The sequence below is a fragment of the Coenobita brevimanus genome, chromosome 66 (genome assembly GCF_032717465.1).
Source record: "Coenobita brevimanus isolate Jiangsu-jjx chromosome 66, ASM3271746v2, whole genome shotgun sequence".
Taxonomy (NCBI): domain Eukaryota; kingdom Metazoa; phylum Arthropoda; class Malacostraca; order Decapoda; family Coenobitidae; genus Coenobita; species Coenobita brevimanus.
This window is the reverse complement of record NC_137019.1, coordinates 4,452,311-4,462,500: the sequence shown is the minus strand read 5'-3', so window position 1 is coordinate 4,462,500 and position 10,190 is coordinate 4,452,311. Positions and strand designations below refer to the sequence as shown.

The 10,190-nt window shown below is 44.2% G+C and overlaps 1 protein-coding gene across 2 annotated transcripts in view; it reads left to right on the top strand.

Annotated features, from left to right (window-relative positions):
* The window catches only part of LOC145405227 (uncharacterized), a 24,703-nt gene extending 15,286 nt beyond the window's left edge, over window positions 1-9,417 (top strand). Inside the window, exons 3-9 of one of the 2 annotated variants that reach the window (XM_080276652.1) lie at window positions 1-49; window positions 1,002-1,250; window positions 1,828-1,933; window positions 2,597-2,845; window positions 4,200-4,324; window positions 5,986-6,137; window positions 9,093-9,417. The exon at window positions 1-49 is cut by the window's left edge and continues 62 nt beyond it. In XM_080276652.1, coding sequence (XP_080132778.1) covers window positions 1-49; window positions 1,002-1,250; window positions 1,828-1,933; window positions 2,597-2,845; window positions 4,200-4,324; window positions 5,986-6,137; window positions 9,093-9,176 — 1,014 coding nt within the window. In that variant the 3' untranslated portion in view covers window positions 9,177-9,417. Of the gene's footprint in view, window positions 50-1,001; window positions 1,263-1,827; window positions 1,934-2,596; window positions 2,846-4,199; window positions 4,325-5,985; window positions 6,138-9,092 lie in introns of both variants that reach the window. The other variant, XM_080276651.1, reaches the window with a different exon arrangement.
* The last annotated feature ends 773 nt before the right edge of the window (window positions 9,418-10,190 follow it).

Below are 10,190 nucleotides of genomic sequence, written 5' to 3'. Positions count from 1 at the left end.
CTGGATGACAACGCTCAGCCCGGCGCCTTCCCATCCAGCGAGACTAGTGGTGAGCAATGGGGGGGGAAGAGGCTAGGTGGGGGGCCTCTGGGGGCTACTGAGGGCTGCTGAGGCTACTGGAGTGCTACTGGAGGCTAGGGAGGGATAGGCCAGGGCAAGAGGGAGCACTGGGGCTAAGGAGACGACTAAGGGGTTCCTGGAGGCTACTGGAAAGGCTAGAAGGATAATGGATGCTAGGGAGGCTCCTTGAGGCTACGGAGGATACAGTTGGCTAGGAATGGTTACTGGAGGCTACTGGAGGATAAGTGGAGGCTAGAGAGGGTTACAGGGACAACTACAGAGAAAAAGGAGGCCATGATATTTACTAAGACCCGCTGTACAAAAACAGGGGAAGCAACAGAGTGAAGAAAGCAACAGAGCGCTACCTGGGAGACTGCACGGGTTACCAAGGGCTACTGGGGGTTACTGAGGGCTCCAGTTTTCTCTCATGATTACCTATGTTTCTAAAGCTCTTCTATAATCTAATGGACGACACTGAGGAAAGGTGTGATCAAGTGGTTACCGTAATGGAATAGACCCTGATTCACAAGGACGCGGGATCAGTTCCAGCTATTATAGGAATTGTTTAAGCATTTCGTTTTAAAATTTTCAGCTCTTTAATAAAACGCGTGAAGACGTGAAGGTAATACCAATAACCGGCTGACACAACTTGGAAATATTACCCAAACTAAAAAACACTGATAATAGAGCAATAAATCTATCTTTAGCCAGACGCCTTAATCTCTGAGGGGATAGTCACAAACAAATCGCCTCCATGTCACCCTGTTCTCCGCCATTAAGCTGCTCTTCCTCCAACTCACGCCAGGTTCATTCATTCATTCAAAAATAAATCAATAAATACATAACGGTCAACCGGGGCTGCTGGGCTACTGACAGATAAATTAGAAACATCAGCATCCTTTTTAGTACCCAATACACTGTCTCTCCTTCTATTTCCACAGAGGAGGCTGTGGAGGAGAAGGAGGCCATGAAGAAAGAGGAAACAGAGCCGAAGAAAGAGGAGGTGAAGGGAGAAGAGAAGAAAGAGGAGGATGAGAGTAAGGAGAAGGGCACTCAAGTGAAGGAGGAGGAAGAAGAGGAGGAGGAGAGGAGGAGGAGAAATGGAGGGGGAGGAGTTGGCGGTGGAGGCGTGATGGATGAAAGTAGATGGCATAACTCAGCCGTGTCCAGCCTCCGATACTACCGACCCCGTGAGTACTTCGGTAAATACCAATGCTCAGTCAATAATTCCTTGACGTTTCTGGGTCCTGAACTTAGGAAACGAGACTCAAAGCCACATGACTTTTCTTGAAGTTACGTAAGATCTCATTAAACTCTGCAACAATTTCGAAACTGTAAAAGAACAAGTAACAATGATGGAAAAGGAGTCAAGTCCATTTGACGTGTCTTGATTAGTATAGCAAGATCTCATCAGGTTTTAAAACAACGCCTGCTGCTCCCATTTGCTAATGTGAGATTCCAAGCCACGTGCATTATCATGATTAATCCTTTAACTGAAAATTATGAACTTCGCATTTTCTTATACCGGTAACTAATATCAGATGATTTCATTCAGATTACTGAAGCCCATCCCAGGAAATTATCACTGTTTTGGTCGGAATTTATAAAATTTTATTATATTCAAACTAAGGCCAGATGATTTTACTGAATCAAAGAGTATCCGCCACAGTTACATGGTATTTTTGCAAGTGTGCATTATGTCTGACAAGATTTCGAGACTATGTACACAAACTAATGACCACAACTGTGCCTCTCTCTCTCATACAGATTGGGGTGTACCTCGCCTCTACAGCCCCTCTTCCCTGCCTCTCCACCGCCGCCGCCGCTCCCCTCGCCTCCCCCCACCGCTGCGACCACACCGGCAGCAGAATCGGTGAGTATCTATTGTTAATTGTCATGCTCACTACTTAGGCTCTCCATCTATCTGTTCATCTATTCATTCATCATGTCAGCCCATCATGTTCTAAGCCATCACCCTACATTCCCAAGGATCCAAAATAAGATATTAAGGTGTCCACAGCGGTCTATGAAAACCTTGAACGTATCAAGCACCATCAATGAAATCCTTTGATTTATTATATTATTATTTCTGATGTCCACGTAACCATTACCACTGAGTCAGTCATGAGGCAAGGCCAGCCTTTCTACCTAAAAAAAAGTGAGACTTTTGAGGTTGTGTCTGCCCAAACACACTCATTTCCTGTGAGTGAAATTTTGAGATACGAATGAGTAAAATCCCTTGACGACGCGAGTAAAAATCACTGATTGTGCAAGTCACGTTGATGCTAGATGTCAGCCCTTGAAAAGTGTTCTCTGCTGCTTTTGAAGTTCCTTCCTAGAACAAGAAAAATCTGACGATATAAACCGAACGCAAAAATATTTTATTAAATCGTCAGTACTGTACTAGCTACTCGTATATCCATTCAACTATCCTCTGTCCGACCCTCCAGGCACGCACGTCAGTAATCTATTCACTCACCTATCAATGGGCTGTTTGTCTGGGCTGTCATCTACCATCCGATTCTCCACCTTGCAGCCATCGCTCCCTGGCCGGGCTGCGAACCCTGATGCGAGCCAGGGGGGAGGCCGGGGAAGAGGACGACCAGCGGCGCCAGAAACGTGATGCTGACTTGGACCAGCTGCTGAAGGAGGTGGACGTGATGGAGCTGCTGAACCTACTGACCCACCCCCGCCAGCAAGCCCCCGCTCCCCAGCCGCCCCGACACCTGTACCCAAGGCCTGGGACCGGGTTCGGAACGGTTCGATACGCGCCCGCACCGCCAAGGTTGGTGTTGTGTTGACCCGTTTTAGGATGATGTGAGATGATGAGATGGATACTCCCCCCTCTCCCCGCCCCCCCCTCTCTCTCTCTCTCTCTCTCTCTCTCGCTCGCTCTCTCTGCGTACTGACTCGGTAATATCTACTTTCTTCCTGTATGTAAATTCGTAAAATTTAATTAAATGAATAACATAAATCGCTTCCATCCCACTGCTTTGCTTTATCATTTTCTGCTTCTTCCACGCGGTACATAATAATATTGTTACTTGTGTTGACCCACTCAGTATAATGTCGTTCGTTTGGTTAAATTCTTGCCACCGCCGGATCATTCATTTTCGTTCAGTCTTTAATGAAGATTTTAACGAAAGCTGTATCTAACCCATTCATTTCAAACTGACTCAGATTAGCTGAATACAAGTGTCATGATGTGCAAGAATAAACTGGAAAAAAAAAAAAAGCCTTAGAGCTGTGAAGGGCTTAAGGGATATTATATTGTGTCATCATAATGCAAAAGTGTTGTTTTGAAATAATATCTTTCCCTACAAGTATGAGGATCCTTATTCTTTCGCCCCAAGCTGCTATTGCCATACTTATATCCTAGCTTATCCACCCTAGCACCTTTAACCCTCTCCCTCATACCTTACCCATTATTTTCCTCTCAGACTCAATGGAATTCTTGCCTTAACCTCTGTTCTTCCTCACCCTCCTGTCCTGTCCCACTGTCCTGTTTTCCCTCATTCACCTTTCCTGCCTCATCCTTCTGTCCTGCCTCACCCTCTTGTCCTGCCTCACTCTACTGCAGGGTCTCACTCTACTGCCTCACCCTCTTGTCCTGCCTCACTCTACTGTAGGGTCTCACTCTACTGTCCTGCCTTACCCTTCTGTCCTGTCTCATCCTTCTCTCCTGCCTCACACTTCTGTCTCACTCCCTTGTCTTGCTTCACCCTCTTGTCCTCCCTCACTTCTCTGTCTTGCCTCACCCTCTTGTCCTTCCTCACTCCTCTGTATTGCCTCACCCTTCTGTCCTGCCTCACCCATCTGTCCTGCCTCACCTCTCTGTCCTGCCTCATCCTTTACTTTTTCCGTCCGTATCTATCATCTTTATTTTCCTTCTGCCATCCAACCCGTGCCTTATTACTCTCCGAAAAATCTTCCTTAAAATCAATAAAAGCATCTGTCGATAAAAATAAATATGCAAATAAATTAAATAAATAAAACAAGCGATCTCAGTCCCCAGATAACCTTCATTAAAAAGGGTTCTTCCTTAAAACGAATAACATAATATTTCGGGAGAAGAAATAACAGTAATAATAATAATAATAATAATAATAATAATAATAAAAGTCTTCCCCCCCCCCCAGGTTTGCCCCACAGCCCAAGCTCTTCCCTGACTACGAAGAGGGTGAGGGGGGCGAAGGGGGTCCGGTGGGGGGCATGGGGCTCCTGAAGCAAAACGTCATGTCCGCTAAACACCTACCAGAAGCAAGTAAGTAATTATAGTATATTAACTTTAACTTGGTCCACCTTTTGTACTTCTACAGCATGTAATGTAGTTCAGTGAATGCAGAAACAATACATCAGCTCCACATCCATTCTATAGTACGTCTTCGTGACTAGCATCATATTCTAGAGTTCATCGATTGTTCCAACTCAGCACTGAAAATGGAAACCTGGCAACTTTTGGTCGTTTAAGTAAAATGTGAATAGTTTCAGATAACGGAGGCTGGAATGATGTGTGAATGACAGTGTGGTCCATTAAGCTGGGTACCCTACTGACAGTTCTCCCAACTGCCTATTTTGCATGTTTCTCGATCATACCTCACCCCGTTCGTCAATGGAATAAAAAAAAAGTTAGGTTGATGATGTTTTAGATCAGTGGTGTCAAACTCTATCCTTCCTAAGGGCCACACTACAGTTCTGTTGATCGTCTGAGGGCCAAGTCTGCCTAACCTTATCGAAATCAAAGTTAGACTGTATGCTAAAATAACCAATGACCTCAAATAAATGTAGAAAGAATAGGATAATGTCGGTTAAGCAAGCATCAACTCACCCAAAATTGTGGTCCGTGTGTCCCTGGGAGCCTAGACCAGCGTGTTTACGTTTTGCCCTTCGTCCGAATTTATCAAAATACGAAATGCTGCTTCCAGATTTACATTAGATTAGTGAACTGTATTTGCACACTGTACTGCACATTTTTACTTTAAGTGCAAGCAAATATTAAATTGGCAATATAATATTGGAAACTTGTTGAGTGAAAATAATACCGGTACCGGTATAATATGTACTACAGCAAAGCCGCAGCCTATTCAAACGCTCGGAGAAGTTCGGTACGCCTTCTAACCCTTGCAGTGGCATTGGCTTTCTGCTTCAAGTTACTGATAATATTTAAATTAAAGTTTCGTGATGTTTGCTCACCAGTAAATTATTCAAAAGGTATTTTTATCAATCAAATTATCAATAAATATTTCGTAACAGTGCTGTAATATTTGTTCACTTGACCATATGACATATTTTATGGGATTTTCTGTTTATTTCTCATTTCTTCTTAAGTCATCGCGGGCCATGACTTTCTTCCTCTTCGAGAGCCTTATGTGGCCCGCGGGCCATCAGTGTGCCACCTCTGTCTTAGATGATTAAGGGAGGTTATGATGATGATAACGATGGTTAAAGGAGATATAACAATGGAATCAAAGTAGCGAAAAAAGAAAGCGGTCACCCATTCTTCTTTTTTTCTTTGAGTAACAAGAGCTGGCTTCGTGATGCATGCAATGAATGTTTTTTTTTTTTTTCGGGTATAATTCACGCTTCACTCAATAACGTAACTCCAGTCCCCTCATAGAAAAGGTGGAAATAAAAGCTGTCATAATGGAAAAAAAAAAAAATGCTCGCTCTTCTAAGGTTAACGTAAATATCTGCTCTGCATGCATGAAATTATTCCTGAACATGAGTTACAAATATTAAAGCAAAAGGTATAATACACATAGAGGTCTTGAGCACGTAGCATAAGAACATCAAAACACTCTTTACTAAGCCAGAAAAATGCTGAGAGAGAGAGAGAGAGAGAGAGAGAGAGAGAGAGAGAGCAAATTCTGTTACGCTGGAAATTTGCCTCCGATAAACTGCATCTTAATTTCCCCGGGGTGGCAGTAATGGTGCCTGCGGGTGGCGGCGGGCGGCGGGTGTGGCGGCGCTCTGGAGGTGGCGGCGGTGGCGGATACGGGCTGTCGGCTTTGCCAGGCTTCAAGAGGTCGGCTTTCAGGTCCAACAACCCACAGCCGCCTCAACTCCAGCACCTTAGTGTAAGTAGGGGTCGGGGGGTGGGCAAAGAGAGAGAGAGAGAGAGAGAGAGAGAGAGAGAGAGAGAGAATAATATGAAGGATAATGAGGTAAGCCAAGCGAAAACGGTAAAACGTAGTATGGAAGGAAAGAAAGGAATGCGGAAGGCGTGCCAGATACAATGAGAGGAGGGAAGGTGCGTGACTTGCCACGGAATGAGAAAAAGCATTAAAACGAACAATGCAACTCACTCACGTTCTCTCTCTCTCTCTCTCTCTCTCTCTCTCTCTCTCTCTCTCAGTGAAGGAGAGTATGGGCGTAATATTATACTACTTTCCCACGGTATTTTTAAACATCGAAATATTACCTTCGTCAGTGAAGCTGGAGATTATGTATTAACCTTTGTTTGTGTCTGACTGTGGCCAATCTCTCTCGAAAAGTTGTTGTCGGATTTCAGTGAGATCTGGCTGACAGGTGGGCACTGGGTCAAGGAAGAGATGAATAGATTTGGAGGTGGATTCCGATCCGGATGCAGGAATAAATAATAAATACCGTACTGTTGGCTTCGGCGGAGGTATGCCTTCAATAAGACCGTGTAATGAGGGCAGACTAAGACCATAAAATTAATTACCTCCGCCTTTATGTTGTCGTTGGGGTTCTCTAAGTGCTTTCTGCTCAAGTATGTGTTATTTCTTTCCGTAACTTCTCATGTTACTGCGAATCAGTACAGCTTTTACTTGTTACCCCTGCTTTATTTACTGACCACCATATCCGCATCTAATTATCAAGCGTAATCTAACTTGCTATGCCTTCTGTGATTTGTTCTAAAATTTATTCTAACCTAACCTGCCCTTCTTGCCCCACATTTACTGCAACCCAGCCTGCCATACCTATCCAGTTTTACCCCATTCTAATCTTCCCTGCCTTCCCTAACCTAACCTGCCTGCCTAACTCAGTTTGCCCTAGCTGAACCTAATTTACTCTGACCAAATCTAGGCCCATCTAAACAGCCGAAATCTAATCTAACCTTACCTAGACTTACAGAATCATATTCACCAAGTTATTTACAGTAATTGTCTTTGCGCAAATACACTTCGCGACTGCAGGAATAGCAAGAAGCCTGGGAGGTTTCTGTTCCACACCTGGAAAAAAAAGAGATTATGAGAGGAAATTCAATGTAAGCTTGCGAATCAACGCCTTGCATAAAGGAGTTCTAGGACACCATATTCGTCACCGCTTTTCCACGTATATTCACCCTCTCGTCAGTTAGTTTCCCCTGGTCTGTGGCCCTAACACTAATCTTGTACAATTAGCGCGTAAAACCAGAGTTGTGTGATATGTCCTCATTTTAAAGGTCACTGAAACCGATAATGATAGTCATCGTCAGTCTGACTCAGTCAAGTGTAGGACAAAAGCCTCTCCCACCTCTCTCCATTCTGAACCGGCTGTTTGCCTGTTCAATCCAAGCCCAAAAAATCTCCGACTCTCATCTCGTGATCTCGTCCTCCGTCCTCTAACTACCTCCCACACCATCAATAGGTTGCCACTCAGTTACCTTGATTGCTCATCTGTCATCTGCTCTACGGAGGACGTGACCTGTGCACATCTATTTATGCGTTTTGACTGCAATGATTATATCCTCTTGTAATATGCTGGGTGTCCACCGTCTACTTATTCAATGCAGTGCTGCCTTCTTGTGACTCTGCACTGACCGACAAGACAAATTTTTTTCTGTAACCCAGGATACCGTACATGATGTTGGTAACCATATAACCAAACGACGCCTGGAGGTCTTGTAGATTAAGGCGCACCAACAGGATGAGGCCCGGAAGGGTTTGTATCCAAGGGTTAGTTGGAATTTATTACTCTCACAATGCTATTCAAGGAAGAGTGCGGCTGGTCACCCTTACCTTAAATTTCAGGACTTGGTAGCTTAATGCCGGGTCCCTACGCTCCTGACGGGGGAAAAAACAGATAATGGATGATGGATGAATGATAATATCCTCTACTTCCGTCTGCTCCCTATCTCATTGAGCTCTCTTATTATCTCTTCATGTGACACGTAATATAATCCTTTTCGTATCTCTCACAGCACTCTCAAGTTTCCGTTCCATGGATTTTGTTGAACTCCATTGTTTCCGATAAGTATGTTAAAACAGGAAGGACACATTGATTACATAAGCCTTTTTTAAAGGTAACGGCATATCCTTCCTTTAGTTATATACACAGTGTACCATAAAGCCCTCCATCCATTTCCTAATCATCGCTTAATTTCATGGTATTGAACTGAGACTATCTGAACTACCTCCCCTGGTACAATGATAACTCCATATCCTTAATAATTTAACACAATGCCTGATATTCATGCATTATACAGAGTGTCCCCCACGAAAAAAGAGCATAACTTTGAGAAGTGATAGACGAGAGAAGTCTGAATAAAAAATTCTATATTCACATGGGTCTAACTTTCAACCATTACGGAGCTACAGGTACTGATTTTCGTATGGACGAAAATTTTCTCTCATAAATCACCTCTAAGGTTATGAGTAACTGTAGTTACGCAACGGTTGAGATCTGGACTATGTTGATATAGTATTTTTAACTTAGAATTCCCAAATCTATCATTTCCTATGGTTATGCCCTTTCGTTCCAGGATTCCCTGATTATGTGTCCAGGAGTAAGGGGTGAAGTATAATGGATGGGTTGGAAGGAAGGTAGGACACAGACAAGGCACGAACGGTGAAACAGAAGTCAGCTGAAGTAGCCAGTGGTATTGGTATGGTGTAGGTTTCGATTATACGACTACTGTGGACAGGCGTTAGCTTGTGAGTCCATCCCACAAACCCAGTGACAGCTGGTGGGGCTCAAAACCTCCACTCAAAAGGTCCTCCAATGTGGGGCCAGCACTAAACCGACCGAGCCGCCGATTTTCTCTATATGTTTTGATTATTAACCCAACCCCCTCCTCTTGCCTACAGCCTAATGACGTGTACTCCCTGGCGGCCATGTTGGGTGCCGAACTGGACCCTGTGACCCACCGCCTGCGCCGCGCCGCCATGTAACCACCCCAGCCCGCCATCACTACCCCGCCACCGCCAGCGCCAGCCGACACCACAACTACCACTACAGCTGCACTAATACAGCTACTACAACTGCATTTATAACACAGCTGTCACTATAATACACCTAGAACAGCAGCATCTGTGACATCACCTGCACAACAGTTATCTGTTCTATCACATCTACAACACACCAACTAATACTACCGCAGTGTACCATAACAACTGGTACTACAACCGGGCCGCCACAACACTGCTCAATGTGCAACCAAGACACCTACCATGACTACCACAACAAGAGCAGACCATCCTAACCACCACAACCATGATCCACTATTATCACACAGCCACACCACTACCAAGTCAGAAGGCATTACTAGTATGTATCTCCCACACTTACATACCATATCTACGAGCACCACAATTACCAAGAAGCCACAACTGCACCATAACACAGAGCACAATTACCACAATAACCCCAAGCCCCTCCTAATATACCCACCTCCACTATCACACGCCACAACTGCCACCAAATCACAACCGCACAAACAAAACACAAGAAGAACACAGCTAAAAGTCCCGATATTATAATCTACCACAACTACGACATTAACTTACCCTAAAGCGCCACAATTACCAATAAACTATAACTGCAGAACCACAAAACCAAAAGACAGCTACCACCACTACCACGAGACTCTGCCAGTAAGTATCTACCATCATTATCACAATAACTCATTCCAAAAGACCACAAATGCCACCAAACCATTCTACCACGCTTACCACCAGAACACAGCTACCACAACTTATGATGACAAAGCTTCCAAAAATACGAAATTATCTGAGCTTTGGGAATAGTGAAAATAAGAGTTTTTATTCGATGTTGATCCATAAAACATATCTGTATTAAAAGATGCAAAGGCTTCCACACCAGGTACCACCAACAAAATGACACTTAGCTACACCAGAATTTAATTTTTGCACCTGTACTAAACAACTACCACCACCTTCCCTACT